This window comes from Coturnix japonica, chromosome 12 (genome assembly GCF_054131305.1).
Source record: "Coturnix japonica strain WE chromosome 12, WE-NBRP24, whole genome shotgun sequence".
Lineage (NCBI taxonomy): Eukaryota > Metazoa > Chordata > Aves > Galliformes > Phasianidae > Coturnix > Coturnix japonica.
The window spans coordinates 11,861,545-11,880,905 of record NC_140674.1 but is presented as its reverse complement, the minus strand read 5'-3'; the positions used below and the strand labels follow the sequence as shown (position 1 = coordinate 11,880,905).

Below are 19,361 nucleotides of genomic sequence, written 5' to 3'. Positions count from 1 at the left end.
GGAGATTATGAGATAGGCTGTTTCTTGTCTTTAAAGAACACACAAAATGTGATTGCTTCTCATTTTGCCCATTCTTGATTGGGTCCAGAGAGGTGGGAAAGTGCAGGCACAGACACCTCCATGACCACCTTCTTGGAAGATTTTGGTGAGAGGATTAGTGTGGTCTGAGCTACACCTTCCCATGATGCTGAGTGCATGAGTCACTGTGAATGCTGGAATAGATTACCCTTACTGGGCTGGCAAAGAGTTGAGGGAGACCTAGGCAATGTAAGTACCATGCACACTATGAAACCAAGGACAAATCAGAATCCTTTAATATGCTGAACATTTATCACCACATTTCAGATCACGTCTGTCTTGGAATGATTGCTTTAAAAAGGCACAGACAGGAAATATAGGAGTCCAGTTCAGGTGCATAATGTACTCTTTGTATAAGGCTCCTCTTGTGGAATATGGGAAAGTTTTAAAAAAAACTGCACAGAATTAATGTGCAATAAGTTCCTACCTCGTGTATTAAATAAGCAGCAGCTCTGATAGAGAAATACATAAACACAGTAAATGTTAATGTTCCAAAAATATACAGATAGGAGGCAGCCTTATGTGCCTGTGAAGACATTATTGTCAGTAGACCTATGGAATGATATCTGCCATTCTAGAAAAGAGAACAAGGATCAAAAATGTTTTCACAGTTGCAAAAGAAAGAAAGAAAAGCCTGCAATCTCTGCCTGATTGCAGTGGTTGCTCCTGGCACCTGCTCTTCCTTTTAATGAAGAGAGATGAGTGTTGCTGGGTGGAGAAGAGTGTTTTAAATCTCCATAATACAGCCTTTGATAACTTATGGGAAGTCTTCAGTATAGAAGTTTTCTGTGGACGCTCTGACTGGAAGAGCTTTACCTGCTTTTATGATAGCAAGTCAGGCTTTGTAATGTTCACTTGTTTTTGGAAGGAAAATTAAAAAAAAAAAACAACTTAGAATTATCCATCATTTAAAACCCAACCAAAAATCCTCCTGTTTTCTTGTGTTTCTTGCAACTTTGATTAAAAAAATAAATAAAGAAAAATAAAGAAGACCTGTGAATCACTGATAATTAAAGGTGAGGGATATTGTGGGAATGCAGCAAAGTATGAATTGTCATACTGTACCAGGCCAGTAATTTAGATATCATAGCACCGTATCTCAGGCAGCAACTAGGATCTGAGGATTCTGCTGAAGACAGGATCTTGTTATACCAGGTGAGGACTTACATCTTAACTGCAGGTCCCTTCTTATTCAGCAGTAATTCAAGTTAACTATAGTGATTTTGGAGATTCTCGTATTATACAAATATCTGATTTCTCTTTGTAATTTGTTGGATTTAATTTGACTTTGGTGAAATATTATGATATTGCCTATCAACAGCCTTATTATCCAAAATGAGGAGGGGAAAAAAAAAAAAAAAAAAAAAAAGGCTTTCCTTTGATTGGTTTTGAATTTGCATCTCTTTGTTATCACTGCTTGTCCTTGCGTTACACAACAAGGAGAACAGAAGCACTAGATCTATATTCCCTAAACCAGACAGGGTTTCACATACTTTTAACGTGTTCCAGAAGAAGCTGTGCTATTGTTTTATATAATGACAGTAGTACCACGGTACTTCAAACAGCTCTCAGAAATGCAGTTCTTTCTGTTCCCGCTGTTATCATTTCCTAGGACACTGGGAAAGACCCCGAGCTCTAAAAGTTGGATTAAGATCTTTACTTCAGCAGCTGAGGTCAGTGGCTCCTGTCGTTTGGTCTGCACTTCTCCTCACTCAGAGACTGGTCCCAAATAGAGACCCTCAGACTAAGAAGTGAGTAGAACTTCCAGGCAACTGTTCTGCTGTTGTGACCCTTAAGAGTAATTTCTTTTCTCTTAATCCGTTATGTAGCATCAAGACCTGAATTCAAAACTTTCTGTGGTTTAAAGGGATCTTCCCCATTGCTAGTTTTGGGTTAGAGGGTTTTTTGAAAACTATGCACCTGATATGGCTCAGACCATAATTACTGTAAGTCGAGCACTTACTGTTTTTGCACAAAGTTCTTTTGCATTATTAAAGTACAGAAACATCTAACTGGCTGACTTCCATATAAAGGGGGAGGGGAAGAGAGGAGTCGCACATAACTTGAGTTACTCGAGCATAAGGTATTTTTATTCAGTTGAGCCCTTTAGTTCAGATTAGGATCATGGCTTCTTTTGAATGTACTAGTTTCTTTGAGTTCTTAGTTCAGTGCTGAAAAACTAACACTTCTAGACATCTCTGACAAGTTCAAATAAAAAGCCATTAGGATCTTCTAAATTTAAATCTCACTGGAAAGTTGAGTTTACAAAAATGCCTGTCTATGGCGTGTATGGATCTATATAGGAAAACAACAGCACAGGTTAAGTTAGCATTGGGAAAGTCTTATTTTTATTTTCTATCTAAATACTGGGAGATGAAGAGTCGTATATGAAAATAAACAACTTTGTAAAGGATTCTGAGGATATAGTAGAGAGACTGTGCTCATGATGATTTGGTAAGGACATTTTTTTTCATATCTGTGTAATAAGAGATAGTTGGACTGGTGGCAGACTCTTGATTGTTTTGAAGATTATATTGATCTGTTAATTTATCTGTACATTTATGACATGAGAAATATAATTATATATCTTTGATTTAATAATTATATAATAATAAATGGCACCATTTTTACACTTTTAGTTCGCTGGCTTTACAAAGAAGGCCTGTGTTTTAACAGATGGATAACTCAGAAGTGACCAGGAAAGAAAAAAGAAAAAAGCCCTTAAAACGAAGGAGGCTGTAATTATTTCCTTCTTTGTGACTTACAGCAACATACTGAAAGTTAATAAAGATAAATGTAACATTTACAGGGTAATAAGAGATTGTGGAAGGAAATAAACAAACCTAGGATATAGTGCATCTAAGTAAACACAAAAGTTGTAAAACCTTCAAACTCAAATATCAAGAGCACTGCAAATTAATGCTGCACACAATAGACCCTTTGGAAGCTAACTTAATCCACCCCCATGTATCTACATGAGGGCCATGCATAACAATGCATGAGCTGGATTTCCATTAGAGTTTCCTCTGCAGGCTGTCAGTTGTTTGAAGAAATAACAATTTCCTAGGCATGAAAGCTTTTTCAGAATGTTCCCACTGATGTGTAATAAAAGTGACTTTACTTTTTTCTCCACCCCCCCCCCCGACGGCCCCCCCTTCCTCAGCCCCTCCCCCTGAGATGTAACTTTGTAGGGGGAAGAGGATGGACTTAGACCCCCGGCCCCCTACCATTTTACCTTGCCTGGATTATCAGTGCAGGTGTTAAAATAATTGAAGGTGTGGTAGGAGATACAACCCCTAATAGCCTTTCCAATATGGAGATTACCTAGGTAGAGAATGCCAGAGTACCTGAAGAATAGGCATGTGAGTACCTTATTAACATAGCACCATTCAGCGGCAGCTGCATATCTGGAAAAAAAAACCTTTAAAGAGCCTATTCATCTATGTTAATGGGCCCATTGCACAGTACATTGTGTGGGAAATTAAGTCTCTGGCTGTGAACTTCCTGTGCTGTGCAAGCTGCCTTGACTCTTTTTTATTGCTTCAGTGTTATTATCTCCTCCTGGAAATAAAAACAATCATGTTCTCACATTTGAGAAGCCAAAACATTCCCAGATAACAAACTGGTTGAAAGTTTCTTTTGTTTCCCTTATTAAGTGAAAAAATATGTTTTGAAATTAAAGTAAACCCTAAATTAACATCAAAGCCCATCAAATTAGCTGAGCTGTCATATGCATGATAATGTTGGGTTTTCTTTATTTTTTTCCTCCCCTGTAAAATACACAATTTAAATTGCTTTCCTATTTATTGTTCCTTCCTTGGAATTAATTTTTTTTGTCACAAAGTATGTTAATTTATTCAAATGAGACATGATTTTTGAATGTTTAACTGGCAAAAGAACTGCTTTCCTGCTGAAAGACTGAGATAGAAAATAACACTTCTTTAAACGTTCCCCTAAAATATAACGCCTCTCCATTTTAGTGCTGAGTGGACAGATTCTTTAAACATAGATCTGGAAAACTGTACCAAAAAGAGCAAACCTTACTTGTTCAAGCTATTTTCAAGCTCTGTGATCAGCTTGTGGGTACTATGTGATATTTTACAGTCTTTCACCAAGAATACAGTTATAGTCAAATATTTAACCAACTTTCATTCTTAATTTGAGGTCTAAATTCTACGTGTAGCATCATCATCAACTTCATTGTGCTGCCAAAAGGAAGGATTAATTATCAATACTATCTGTTTAAAACTCAATTAAAGAGGATCTTTTTTAAAATATTATTATTATTTTTAATCTTGCCTCTTTCAGTCCTTCCTCAGTTTCAACTTAATTTGTTCAAATATTTGACACGTTTAATGAGCATACTGGAATAGAAATAAGATACTCATTGAATCTGTTGTACTCCTTCCATAGTGTACACACAACTTCAATTGGACAACAGTAAGAACAACCAAAAAAAATCCTAACTTCTGCTGTTATTTGATTTATTGATATAAGTTGCAATAGAATTCCATTCTTCAGGTAAAAGAACTATTTAGAAGCACTGTCAAGGCAGCTCACTCCATACCAGTTATCAAGAAGTATCAGTAGAGGAAAGAAGGGAGTAAGGAATGAATCTTGTAATGCAAACCATCACTTTACCCAGTCTATCTGCACAGACCTTCCATGCACTCATACTATAATTTTTCTTCAAAGTTTTAAATGTGATATCTCGGGAGCAGAGCTGGTATGGTATGCACATACCTCGCTGTTTTCTGTGCTTTATAGTTCTTGACAGTATTATCATAATAAAAATCATTATTGCTGCTGGTAGACACAGCACCAAGTGCTCTTTGAGTGTGTACAAGTCTAACAAGTGATGGTACACTAATATCAGGGAGGAAATCAATATTTCATCTGAGTTAATGATTCAATTATGGAAATTCTCCCTTAATGCCATTTGTTAACTTAAGTCTCCATAAACTGTAGTCCATTCAGTTCATCTTTCAGTGGCACTCTGAACTTCCTGACATTTAGATATTGGAATATTAGACAGATTTCTCTTTTCAGTCCAGTCCAGCACTTTGTTCACAGCACAAGCCATTTGGGAACATGTACCCTTTAGTGCTCTGGAAGGCGCTGTTAACAGTTTGTGTATTTTAAAAAGTTGGAGAAAATTAGAGCTGCAGAAAGACGGGACTCTTTTACATCAGTAGATTTGGCTATTACATCATTGTTATAACATTTTTTTCAGTGCTTTCACAGAATCATATTTTTTTCTTTGTCTTATATAATCTATTTAATTTCTAAAATGACTTGCAAGTTTGTTTGTTTGATGACTGGTGTTTTGCAGGTTTTATCATATGTTTTAAGAGTTTAAAAATATACATTGGACTTCCAGACCAGCCATTTCCATTCAGCCCCTTTTCCACAGCAATACCTTTTTTTACCGCACGTGTGCTGATGGCATTTCATGAATAACAGGGAGGCTGGTAATCTGGATGCAAGGAAAATTTTTTCAAACAGTTGCTGTAAAGATAATTCAGATTAATGGGCCATTTACAGTCTTGCTAACTTACTAACTGGCTCTGTGCTCTAGGTAATCAGGGTGACATTACTGCCGGCACAAAAATGACATCTCGTCATCAGAAATTTTCTTCATTGGCACAGAAAATGCCAGGCACATCACCTCTGACTGTGTGGCCACCACATCTATTAACCTTATTGATTTGGAGTCATGCTGTGCCACACTGGAAAACTACTCCCTGCTGAAAGACTCAAGTGGATCAATCCTGAACCATGAACAAAACTCAATAACAAAATGTAGTAGGCACCTTTCTCTATTAAGTATTCCTCAAAGTAAATCACATTAGAGGACGTCACCTTGAGGAGCTTCCCTAAGGATTCTGTGATCTCCCAGAAACTGATAGAGAAAAATGTCAAAATTGAAGGAAAAGATATTTATATTGTCAACTGTATTTCATAGCAGTGTTCACAAATATCTTACTATAACTAATTTTCCCTTTCTAAATGTGAAAAATCTAAACTTGCTGTTTGTTTTTAATGATGATTATCCCTGCTATGTCATCCAGTGATGGATGAGTCTGGAAAACAAACTTTTCTCCTTTTATCAACCTTTCAGCATTTTCATGTATTTATCGCTATTTGAGACCCTGAATGTGATGGGTCTTGAAAATGAAACAAGGCATCTAACTTCTTTCAGCCTCATACATTTAACAAAGAAGGCAACAAAAGGAGTTCCAGAGCTTCATATTTCCTGACAAAAGATAGAGGATTGCAGCAAGCCCCATTCATATTTAAATGTTCATGGCTTTGGAATTAAAAGTCCATCTTTCTTGTTACTATTTCCGTTCCTTACTTTTTTTGTTGCTGTTTGCCAGCAATGAAAATGATGTCCCAAACATTAGTGTGACTCTTCAGACTACAGAACTTCTGTTCTTAGAGAATATTCCGTTACAGCCAACTGAAGCTTTTATTTCTTTGCTTTTTACTTTTTTGCTTTTTTTTCCTAATAGGAGTTGCACTTCGTTCATAGTTTTTAACTGTCTTAGAAAACTTACTTAGGACAAGAAAAGTGTGGATGTAACTGGCCTGTGTGAATGTGAGTAATTATAGCTGAGTAAGTTTTATTAAAGCTAGCAGGACCCCCAACCTCAGGGAAAATTACTCACATGAGTAAGGGGCACAGGACAGGATCATTTCTGTTGCTCTGTACTGTGACAACAGTATTTTTTCCCAAGGGTCTGATCTGAAAAATTGACAGCTAAAACCTAAGGGCATATTGTTGAATTTTGCACTGGTTCTGATGTTGGTGAAAAGAATAAATTTCCTTAAAAATACTCCTTGTATGATGTTAAACCACACTTAACATCTGTATTTTTATCTATATTAAATATTTTGATGTTTTTATTTCAAAGAAATTTCTAGATTATAAAAAGAAAGGAAAAACAAATGAAATGACATTAGAAAATATTATCAGTTGCTTGGAAGAAAAAAAAAATAGTGATTTCTCAAAGCCACATTGAAGTCTGGAAAATATTATTTTATTCCTTAGGAAATAACCCAGGGTTTCTAATTAATGTCATGAAATTAAGGCCATTTATCTGAAAAACTGAAAGAAGATCTACATATGCTCCAAAGTTCAGTGTTTGTCCCTGAGCTCTAACGTGGGATATACTGTTTGAAAGTCTAACATGGGATACGCCATATATCATCTCTATTTAGAGCCCCTAGGCAGGAAGTATGGATAAAAAAAATAATCAAAATTACTGTTTTTCTTTACTGAAAGCCCTCCAAGGAATTCATTGGAATGAGTTCTGTCTGCCCATCTAATTGATAATTATTTAATTAGCAATTTATAATGATAATGGGATTTTACCCCCCACCAGTCCATCTTGTCGGTAAGAAAAATATAAGTAGACAACCTTATGTATTACTTTACCACTTTTGGCAGTTGGCACAAGATACTGTGGGCCAGCGTTGTGATTCCCCACAGTTAAACCATAAAAGCAGTGTATTCATATATTTCCTTTGCCCACAGTGTTTCCTTTTCTCATTACTGTGGGTGACTGGCATTCTCACAATGTGTGTGGGTGCACAGGCTTGTTGTGTCACCATGGACAGTTCTAAGAGCAGCTTCATTAGTTCTTTTTACAACAAAAGCTAGGTTTTTTTTCCTGCCTTCTCTTTCTTTCCCTTAGTTGGCATGCGGGTTGAATTTTTCTTGGACCCCCTGCTTGACTTTTTTTTTAGAGCTCCTTTTGAACAGTGCAGCAGTGTGAACACTAGGAATTGTAACTGATAGACTGTTTGCAGGAGAACTCATGAAAGTTCTCTTTGTTCACTTCACATCAACCAGGTTTATGCGGACCCTCCCCCATCTCAGCCAAACAGGGAAAAGGAAATCCACTTTTAATTATACATTGATGGGAATCACTGTATAGTGAAATTGCATCAAGTGGAGAATGCCCACTTTATACTCCTTTATCTAAGAGTCCAAAAGAAGTACTGGTGTAAAAAAAAAAAAAAAAAAAAAAAAAAAAAGGATATGTAAGCATAGACTCTCCAGTATATAGCCAGGCCTAACTAATTGAAATTGGTTTAACAACTCTGCATCCAGTCCTGGTAAAAAAAAATTTAGAAGTGAAAGAGTGAATTATCCCTTAGTCCTTGATCTTGTAATGTCTTATTTTTGAAACCTTACCAAAAATATTTCCAAAGGATGGGGCAGGGGGAAGGATTTGCAAGTGTAAGCTATTTTCAAAACTTGAACTGATGATACTGATGTCTTTCCTGTTTCCTCCCCTCAGACAGTCACACTCGGGAAACTGGGAAAAAGAGTCCTGAGGGCAGAAAGAAAGGAGATCTACCTGGTGGAGGCAGAACAAAAAGATTATACCACCTGTGTAAGTAAACAAGAGCAGCACTTTGTGTCATTTTATGCTTTTGCCTATTGAAAGGAAAAAAAAGTACTGCAGACACTTCTGAAATTATAAATCATTTGAGTAATATGCTAATAAATACATAATGCTAATTTTCTTGGACTTCTTAAAATCAGTATTAGAAGATATCATTAATAGTGATGACAGTGCAGGATATTCAGTGTTATTATGTACTGTTAAAGTTTACTTCTGTTCTATTTGCCTTTTGAATCTTTTAGTACAGGAAGGAAATTTTAGTGGTTTTCTCAAATATTTGGTCAGGAAATGAATTTATTTTATTTTTTATTATTTTTATTTTATTTTTTAATTTTTCTTAAAGTTCACTTTTTACTTTCATTGGCTTAGTTGTCCCAATATATTATAGGTTGCTCTGAAAGTAATGCCTCTTTTTTTTATTTCCATGGAAACTAAAATGGCTACAAAGGGCACAATAACACTATTTGATAGAGTAAATTCTCAGCTACAAAACACTATTTTTCAACACAGTCAGCACTACTAGCTGTGCATTTCTGCAAGCAATGAAACAGAGCCTGCATGCTGTGCTCATAAAATTCTTCATGGTCATCTGGAACGTAGCTTGTCTTTCACATCTCAGTTGCCAGTCAATGCCAACCATCACACTGCACTCATATCTGCTGTTTGGTCTCCATAAATGTTCAGCAAGTGTTGATGAATATCAGTGAGCACCATTTTTCCCACATGGATGTTGGTGAGAAGGTTCAACCTTTACTGCCATACTGCCAATATCCAACTCTGATGCGGTAGGAATGTAAAATTCATGATAAAAACAATTGTTAGCACCTGTGAAAGAATGGCTGTGAAGGCCAAAGAAAGACCAGTCTACCTGCAAATAGTTTATGATACAACCTGTACAAGTAGTTAACAATATTGCTAACTATTTACATAATTAAGCAAGTGACATCTAAGTGGGATAGGGTCGGAGAAGCATCTCCATAGAATTAAGAGTTATTGTGATATAGGAAATAAAATAAGCTAAATGATGTTGACAAATGCCACTTCAAATACAAAATATCGATTGCATCAAGGTCAAAGGCAACAGTGCAGTTGTGTCTTGCAGAAACAAGGATGTGTTTTGCGCTGTTGATAGGCCTGTTTGTTAGGAACCCCATCCTATGCATTATTCCTATGTAGAACCTGAGAGAACTCAGCCACCTTCTGTTGCCAGTCCTGATATACAGTCCTCTGCTGCACAATCAAGTCAAGAATGTGTGACTGTGTAGACCTTTTACAGATTCAAGTTGTATCCACTTCTAACCCTCTCCTATCTCACTGCTGTCCCAGATTTTATTCCAAGATTCTATTAAAAAAAATAGGTTTATTTCTTCCTAAGCAAAAGAAGGAAAGTATGTGAGTTGCACATCCAGAAAAGATGAGGAGCTGAATGCAGCAAAGATGAAAAATAATGCTGGCTTAAAGTAACTGAAATGAAATGGGTCTGTAGGGAGGATCTAGGGTATGTGGTAAACTACAAAACACCCTCATATCTGTTAAGACATTCACTGAACTTCATTGCTTTCCTCACCTGCAGTTCTACCGAGTTGTTTGCAGAAGTATGTAGCAACAAGTAAAGGTTTCAAAAGACCTGGGATGCTTCTTTTTTCTTTTCACTTATTTATTTACCAGAGCCAAAAGGTTTAGTGAGTTTTCAATTTGAACATCTAGTCCAAATTCAAATGTGTAAACACTGTATAAGTCAGTCCATCAAGGCTTTGTTATACCAGAATGGGAAGGGTGTGACTTCCTGGAGATTCCTTGAAAAAACTAAGGCACCTTGTGATACATTACATGAGGCAATTTGAAAAGATTCATTAGTTCCCATGGAAAGAATATATCTTAAAACACAAGATCCCATTCAGAATTCAGGACTGAATCTGAAATGATTCAGGATAGGCAGCATGTCACCTTCCAACAAAATGAGTTTTCACTGTGGCCAACTACTAAATGTCACAGAAGCATGGAAATTATTAAGGCTAAAGCAACTATGACAGGAATGAATGTTTTTTACATCTGGGTAGGCTAAGCCATGCAAAGGAGCCTCAAGAAATAGCCTACATGGGAGCAACTGATGCACAGCAGGAGTTGCTTGAAAGTGGTACCTCTCTGCCTGCTGTGAAGGAAACATCCAGGGAGAAAAAGACAGGCATAAAACTGGCTTGGGAAGAGGGTGAAGGAGATTGTGAGGAGTGGTCTGGGAATGAGAGGCTAGAATTATGTTTAAAAAGTAAACCTCGGATTTGATTGTTCTGGTCCGTTTCCTTTATACGTCCATAGTAGATGTTATTTAAGAGAGTCCTCAAAGGCCAGTCTAAGGATTGCTGCTGAGAATAAAGTATCTGAGATGGATAATGTTCCTATAACAAAAGAGTTTAAAATAAAAGGTAGGAACATTTTCTTGTAATGACTGCGTTGTCTGGATTCTCTACCTGCTTTCAGTGAAGTTACTCATTCATTTACTCCCAACATTCAGCTTAGAACCAGGACTTTCTTTAAAGTTCAGAAAGATGTAGTTCAGCAAGTTTCCTTCTGTGGAGAACTTAGGAGCACTGTTTGAGAGAAAAGCCCTTGGGGCTTACATGCTTTAGTTGGAGTTCTGCTGAACTGAATTTGCACATTAAATACTGTACCCTGCTCTTGCTTGCTAAAGCAGCCCTTGTTTAAGAATATATGTATCTGTAAATAAGGGAGAGTGAGATACAGCGTCAGGATTTATGGTGTGTCATCTGTGAACAGGCTCTTTGGGCTGCTTATGGATGCCAGGAATTGCTGGGCTGTGGATCTGCAAGCCCTATCACCATTTCTCAGCAGTATGTTCCTGCAGCTGATTGGGAAGGCAGACTCATAATACTAGAAAACTCACCAAGCCACGCTTCCCATGGCTGGATTTTCCTACTTCAAGCTTACTCTGGACCCAGGGCTAATATAAAACAGATTTAACATATGAAAGATATAAACCCACAAGTTCTTCAGTAATCTTAGATCTCCCTTCAAGAGCATTCTATTCCAAATAATGGAATATTATTATTAATAGAGGGGACAGATTTCCACTGATTAGTCAAGTTGATGAAGTATTGCCCAAACGTGTGATCCTCACAAAGGTAAGGATGTGTATTTGGACATTAGACTGATAAATAAAAGTAATGATGAAATGCTTGGTTAATGTCTATAGGAGCTTAAATAGATAGCCTGGGTACAATCACTCCAGTTTTTACTGAAGTGTGTCCAGATTTGTAGACATGTGTAAAGGGGATCAGAATTTGTCCATTCCTGCTTCAGTACTCTGCTTGGTTGCAAACATCTATTAGTGAAAAAGCCTTTGATAATGACGTGTCTGTTTTCTCAGGAATCTGAATATCAGTCACAGATCAGGAACCCTGTTTTGAATCTAACTGTATATTTTTCTTTTCTCCTCAGTTCAGCTGTACTCATTTCATTAGGTTGGGTCTGTTAGGTCAGATAGCTTTATAATTATCTCCTAGGACCAAAGCTCTAGCTGAACTTTTAGTTTAGAACATTGTATCTTTGCCTGGGACCTGGTGGTATTATCATCTATTTCACATCAAAATTATGAGGACCAATTCTTCAGTGCTTATGTGTACTTTGTGTACCTGCCAAGTCCTCTCCTTCCATTCCTTCAGGTAGTCTCAGAAGTGACTGATTATAAATGCTGATCTGACTCTGTGAGCTTTCAGCAGCACACCTGAGGTTCCCGTTTGCTTTCATGGTGAACAGTTTTTCTTTCTTTCTTTGACTTTTTTGAGGAACTGATTCCAAAGATTTTATTCACAGTAGTTAACAGGTGTGAATTGGTGTTTTCTAGCATAAGTGTCATGCTGGGTAGCCTTTGTTCACTTCCTGCTGCTTCCCTGCTCTATTATGGCAAAACTTACTTTAATAGAAGTTTTTTTAATGGTTTGTACAGTGTGTATTTTTAAAGCATATTATGGAATAAAAGTGAATACCTATCAGAACAATGTGTTCCTATGAACCTTTAACAATTGGGCAGATCCCTTGATTTCAATGGACACAGTCCAGAACAAGGGACTTGTACCGCCTGAGCAGGAGTGCTAGAATCTGGCCCTCAACAGATGCAGTTTTGTTTCCACCAGCATGTGCCAATTAAAATGATTCTGCTGTAATAAAATATCAGGAGACAGAAAAAGAACCACCATGAACTGAGGCAATACTGAAGAGTTAGACGCCTTTTCAGCTAACACAGATCCCCTGCTCCATTGGCGATCAATGGCAATAATGTCATCCACTTTCCAAGGTAGTGCTGGGCTGCTGAGGGCTGATTCTGAAGCCAGTGGCTGGTGTGAGTTGTTGAGGGATATTCAAAGACCATGTTGGATGGGCGGCAGGAAGATCTGAAGCCTCCAGAGATGTAGAACAGAAATAATAGGAGGTGGGATAAGAATGGCACCATTTCCAGAATGTCTGAATTAAGAAGGAAGGCAGGAAATGTTGAGCTATGTTTGAAATACTTTGTCTGCTCAGTGCAAAGTAATTGTACAGCATATCAGTTATTAATGCCTCAAAAATGAATATGAAGAGCTCAGAAAGTTAGCTCAGTGGTTCATAATGGGAATTGTTTTAGATGGTGAAAAACAGAGGTCTGACAAACGCTTTCAGATTTCTCTTCGAACAGGAATATATAACTGCTGAGTTAGGCCTCTCAGTCTTTACACCTCTTTCAGGCTTCTTGACATGACCCACCATAGGAATTTCCATAATTAAATGCAGACTGAAACAGTTACTCATACTTTTAAAAAAATTCTTATCTGTGAAAATTTAGGGAGAAGAATGCCTGTGCACTTTGGACACTTTTATCTATTTCTCTTTACTATGGCTAATATTGCTTGTTTAAACAAGAATCACAATGCTTGTATTTGCTGACTCCATTTCTGTGCTGGTTCCTGTGGCACAATTTCAAGCTGCTTTCAGTGTTACAGTATTTTCAAGATTTTACTGCTGTAATTATGACATTTGCTCCTCACTGTTCAGTTTATGTCTCCATTTTCTGCTTGAGAGTTGTCTGGGGTTAGATTTTTCCATACGTGTCCATATAAAAACAGATAGGGATGGAACGAATTCAGGATCAAATAGTACAAGAGAAAAGAAAAAGAAAAAAAGAAAAAAAAGGTTTCGCCAGAGCAAAGAAAAACTACACACAGAAGATGAGAAAGCTCTTTGCTGCATCACCTATGTGCCACAATACAGCACTTCTGTAGTCTTCAACTATCTTCCCTTTTCTCTCCCAAACTTCCACCTCTGTTAGAAGCTCTCAGGCTTATTTTTTCCCATAGACTTTGTAAAAAACTTGGCAAAACACCTGATGCTGGCAGAGGCCGGAATGAGACCCTGGTAAAGAAAGAGAAGATTTCTTCTTTTGAAGTAGAGAGCTCTTGAAAACTGAAGCTCTTTGTGAACCTGCAGAGGTTCACTCCCAATAAAAGAGAATCAAATCTAGAAGTGACTTTCTGTGAAGTTAGGCACTGGAATTTATCTGGTGACCAGTGGGATGGAGAGACTTGTAGAAATAATTTGCAGAAATATTTGTAACAAAAAAAAGCAGTCTTTCTTGAAAGTGAAATATTTTGCAACAAAATCTTTCATTTTTACAGATCGGCTCGTTTATTTCTCTAATTTTCAGTGTGGATGCACTGAGGAAGAATCCAGTCTTGCATCCCCTCCCCACATACAAGCTCAAACATGAATGTGCAGAATCTTTTTGCCTGGAAACAGACACTAAGCATTCTCTTAAAAATAGTCATATGGTTGTTTTCAAATAGAAGAAAAATCAACATTTTGAAAGTTGATGCAAAGTAACTTGTGTCTTCCAGATAGCTCTATTCATGTATTCTTTAGCTGCCACAAGCAGAACTGTAATTCAGCAATTACCTGCGTTACATTCACATCTTCCTTTCTCTGTTAAATCATGCACACACGTTTTCAATTTATTAGCATTGGATAAGTGGCCAACTATGTCTACAAGCCTTGTAATGTGTAAATTACCCTAGCCAGTTCTGAGAAGGGATATGTGTCCATGAAAGTGAATTACTCACAGATCACAAAGGAAACTGCCTTTTCAAAATTATTTCAGAAGGTCTAATTATCTGAAAAATGTAGGATTGGTTTTGTGCTGTTGAAATTTGTTAATATCCCCCAAAATGCTTTTGGCGTTTTCGTATGCACAGCAGGAAAATCAGTATGGAATAGGAACTAGTTTTTAATAAAACTTGAAAAGCACAGCTTAAGGTCTTTGCTGAGCTATAAGTGCTGCTGAACTATAAACGTGAAGTTGTAGGCCTCTCAAGCCTACATACTGACTTAGAGTAAGAATATATGGAAAAGGCACGTGAAAAAGCAATTACAGGGAAAATTGAGTTTAGACTATTGATATTATTAATTAGAAGTGAATAATGCTGATTTAAAAATTTGACGCTTCAAAAATGGCAAAGCAAAGCAATCACTAACATGTCTGGAATTCATATTACCTGTCCAAGCAATTTTCTTTCTTCTGTAAGTGCACAGTATTGTTCATTTCAATGAGATATTACAGACAGACACTAGACATTCAATTCCCCTTTCTTCAGACAACTGGGATTTAAATATCCATTCAGTTCAGTAAATGATACGTCTATCAGAAAACTCCTTTTTGACTCTATGTCTACAGTTGAAAACATATGGCTGATATATAATTAATAGACATTTTACATCCTTCTGAAGAGCAGAAATGTGTACTTATTTTTTTTTAATTTGTGATACAGACGGTGGATGACTGGCACTGAATATATGTAAAAATGATAGCACTACACGAGGAAGGAAAAAAGATCTTTTACAGAGGGTTGGATCAAAGACAGTAAAGTTGGTGACATACTGAATATTATTATCTACTTCTGTCTTATATTAAGACTGAGTAGGTTTCTCCATCAATAAAAAATGTTTCTGTGTTATCCCCATACCTGGTTTGATTTCATTTTTCTTGAACTGTGAACTGTATTCAGTACCAACACTAGGTGTGTGCTGGGAGTAGTTTGTAAAGAAGAAATATCAGTCTGGAGGGTTGTGACTTGCATGTTGTATTGGGCAGGTTTGTTAAACCCAGCTGATGTTTTTGATCATCTCCAGTATCTGTACAAGGGGTTCAGCAGTCTGCTGAATGTCTTGAATGGAATTCCTGAAGTTCAACATTGAAAATATAAATGGAGATTTTAAGTAGCATAAATTCACAGCAGAAAAGTTAGTCTTAAATCAGTATTTAGTATTAACTGTATCAGGATATCCTTTTCTTCCAGGTTCATTCTTGCAAGATGTGAATATAAGGAGCTATTTTCAACTGAAAAGTCTGTAGAAGAGATTTTGGAACAAACAGGAGTAAATCAACAGGATCTAATTGTGAGGAGCAGATGATACTTCTCCAGATGGAACTCAAATGTGAAATTGCAGAAGTTTAACTTTGGTTCCAGGTAAGTAAGTAAACATTAATACAGTTTTGATGAGAGTAAATACAATGTTTTAGGAGCTCAAACAACAATGTGAATTAAGATTGTGTGATCAATGTTTTATATCTGCATTTCCAAAAAGCCATATTGAGCATCCCTCATCTGAAATAGTCTTTAAGTGATTAACTTATAAAGGGTGGAGGATGATTCAGATGGTGTCACTGTTTGCAGATGGTATAAAAGTATTCAAGTTTGATAGATCTATGAGTGGCTGTCAAGGATTTCTATCTGGGTGAGTGACAAAGTAGTACAGGACATTCAGGATATGTTTCTGTTACTTGCAAATAGGTATCTAGAGTCATTAACTTTAATCCTATGAAAAAGACATTATTTTATAATATAAACTTAATTATACATATTATCTCAATATATCTTCTACCAATAGAGAATATACATGGAGTTCTATATATATACATAGCTCTATTTTGAAAAAAAGTCTTTCTGATATTTCTTTCATATATTCTCATATAGAACTTATGTGTTTTTTTTCTTATTTTGCCTGGCCTGAGCAAGGGAAACATGAGTCAAAGACGTAACTGATATCCTTGTGATTGTGTTTGAATCCCCAGAGCAGTAAAGTTTGACATCCCTCCCTAACAGATGCATGCTACTGCATCAACCTTGTCTGCTGACAGTCATTTTTGGCACTCAGGTTTTGGTGTCTTACTGTGTGAAAGCTAGGAGGAAAGAAAGATATAATGGCTAGTAATATGCAACAAGTGTGCAGGTGAGAATGGATGGTTTGGTATCACAAGGATGGCAGAGGAGTCCCTATTAGAAAACTGATAAGGAGCACCAGTGATGCACTTAAGTAGGCAGAGAAGTCTTTACAATGTATGCTAAAATCTAATATCTGTTTCCCTTTCATGAAAGACTTCTTTGCTTATCCTAAATAAGAAAATGAATGCTGCTAACAGGAAGGCCCAGTTATTTCTCACTCAAGTTATATCCTTATCAGGGAACTACTAAACCAACAAGGTGATCTACCTCCAGCCAGGAGGACTAATGTGTGGGACTGTACATCTTAGCAGGTAAATTACTGCCTCATACATTTTACAAGAAATAATAAAAGCTCAATAAGGAATGGCGGTAGGGGGAAGAAGGCCAGCAATAAAAAGGTACACCTTGGTACTTCATAAAGATTAACGATTCAGTAAACTGGAAAAAGTCAAGCACAGTTAGGTACAGCAAACCAAATTAAACTGATAACAGAAGCTTTTTCAGTCATATCAGGAAGGGAATGCACAAGAGAATCACTGTGCACTAAGGGTAGAGTAAAAATTAAAGGTAATGTAGGTGTGACTCAAAAAAAATCAAATGAAGACTTTAAGAATAAAATAAAATAAAAAAAAAGCTCAAAATGGGAAAAATGAGATTGAGTGGAACACAAATTTATTTTTAAAAAATCATAAAGATAAACTTGTTATCTTAATCCTTTGTTTCAGTGACAACTTGATTTTTGAAATAAAGCAAATGCATTAGTTTCAACCTATCTGCGTTTTAGTCAAGTGTTGGGTACATTACTACATGGGGAATTATTAGTTAAATTGGAAAAGATAAGGACAAGTATCAGGACTGTAATATAAGTAAGGAAGTGTCTGGAAAGGAGATGAGAGTGTGTTAAGTTGAAAGGATTTTTTTCTCTCTCTGGAGAAAAGTTACTAGTGGAGTTCCTTTAGGATTGGTCTGGGGATTAATTTTATTTAATATTTTCCTTAATGACCTAGGCAGAAAAAGTAGGAGTGTACTAATTAATTTGCTGATGATACAAAACTGGGAGATGTCACGAATACAGAGGAGGATTGGGTATTACACAGGAAGAACTGAATGACCTTGAAGTCTGGGGTAATAGAAATGGGATGGAATTTAAGGTCATGCTCTGCAAGGTCATGCACTTCAGGACTAATGAAAAGTATCTGCTATGAACTGTAGACTCATCAGTGGGAAATGACAGAGGAAAACCACCTAGTTCTAATAGTCAATCATAGAATTACTATGAACTAACAGCGCACTTAGACCACGGAAAGGGAAAATGCAATTTAAAGATATATCGAGGAAAATGTTTTTAATGGAGCAAATGGAGTATTCAGACCATTGATCAAGATGCTTTTCAGACATAACCTTAAATTCTGAATATCTGTGACTGCAGTACAAATATATATATATTTGTTTTATTTTTTAAAACTGGCGCAAAAAGTGAGTAATGTAGTGATCAGAGGAAAGGCTGACTGTCTGAAAAGAAGCTGGGCCCAGTAAAACAGGGGTTGAGAAGGGACACAATTGCTGTCTATAAATATATGATGAGGTAAACCCATGGGAGAAACAAAGGCTCATGAAATTAAATGATAATTTTGACATGAGAACAAATGGACATAAATTGTCTGTGAATACATTTGGAGAAGAAGTGTACAGGATGTTTCTTGACACCAGAGCCATCAGTACAGGAGTGTAGGAGTAAACACAGAGCTGGAAAGTTTTATTAGCTGGGTTTATGCCATGTAATTCATGTGCTGGCAAGTTCTTGAACTTAACTTCTGGTCAGCCTTGTGCCCTTTTTTTCAGGCAGTTTGCTCCATAGACCTTTCCTTGGTTTATTATAATTTCTAGCACATTTTTCATTGTACTTGTGGATATATTTTATAACATTAACTCCTTAATGCAATACCAATACTACATAATACATTTAGTCTATCTGTTGTCAAACAGCAACAGTAGCCCATGTCTTGCAGTGACCAGAACAATGGGATGAAAAAGAAATAAAACTACCATGTTTCTTTATAACAAATGTGTTATATAACAGCAAAAATTCTTAATTAATCATTAGGTAATATGCAACATCTTCAGTCAGATCCATTCAGAAAACACATCCAGAGGTAAAAACAAGTCCATTGAAAGACAGACTCTGAATTAATCTGCAATAATGACGGGATTATTTATTTTTTTGTTTATTTACTTATTTTGTGTAGATTACAAACTTTGATATTTTATAACACAAAGCTCTTCTTTTTTCCCCCTCCAAATATAAATATTCTCTTGTCTTAAGCAGGCCACAATTGTTAGGTCATAAATCTGCAGTTTTATGGCATTGCTTTCAACAAGAACAATGTGAGGCGGAGGAGGGGGGCAAGAACACAGTTTTCTCTCTGTTGAATGACATGGCTTAATCATAATGAATGGAAATAGTCCCAAGGTTATGTACTGTATTTGTTCCGTAAAATCAAAACAGTCATATTGTGCCTTTAATGCTGTCTCAAATGGATATTCTCATTATTGCGTTCTGAGAAATTCTCTACCCTAGTATGTCTCAAATCTCATTCTA

The 19,361-nt window shown here is 36.6% G+C and overlaps 1 protein-coding gene across 2 annotated transcripts in view; it reads left to right on the top strand.

Moving 5' to 3' along the window:
• LOC107318292 (uncharacterized) overlaps window positions 1-19,361 on the top strand; it is a 163,425-nt gene that overhangs the window by 99,237 nt on the left and 44,827 nt on the right. Inside the window, exons 13-15 of one of the 2 annotated variants that reach the window (XM_085513561.1) lie at window positions 1,691-1,829; window positions 8,388-8,483; window positions 15,836-16,006. In XM_085513561.1, coding sequence (XP_085369687.1) covers window positions 1,691-1,811 — 121 coding nt within the window. In that variant the 3' untranslated portion in view covers window positions 1,812-1,829; window positions 8,388-8,483; window positions 15,836-16,006. Of the gene's footprint in view, window positions 1-1,690; window positions 1,830-2,438; window positions 2,533-8,387; window positions 8,484-15,835; window positions 16,007-19,361 lie in introns of those variants that run through there. The other variant, XR_014933551.1, reaches the window with a different exon arrangement.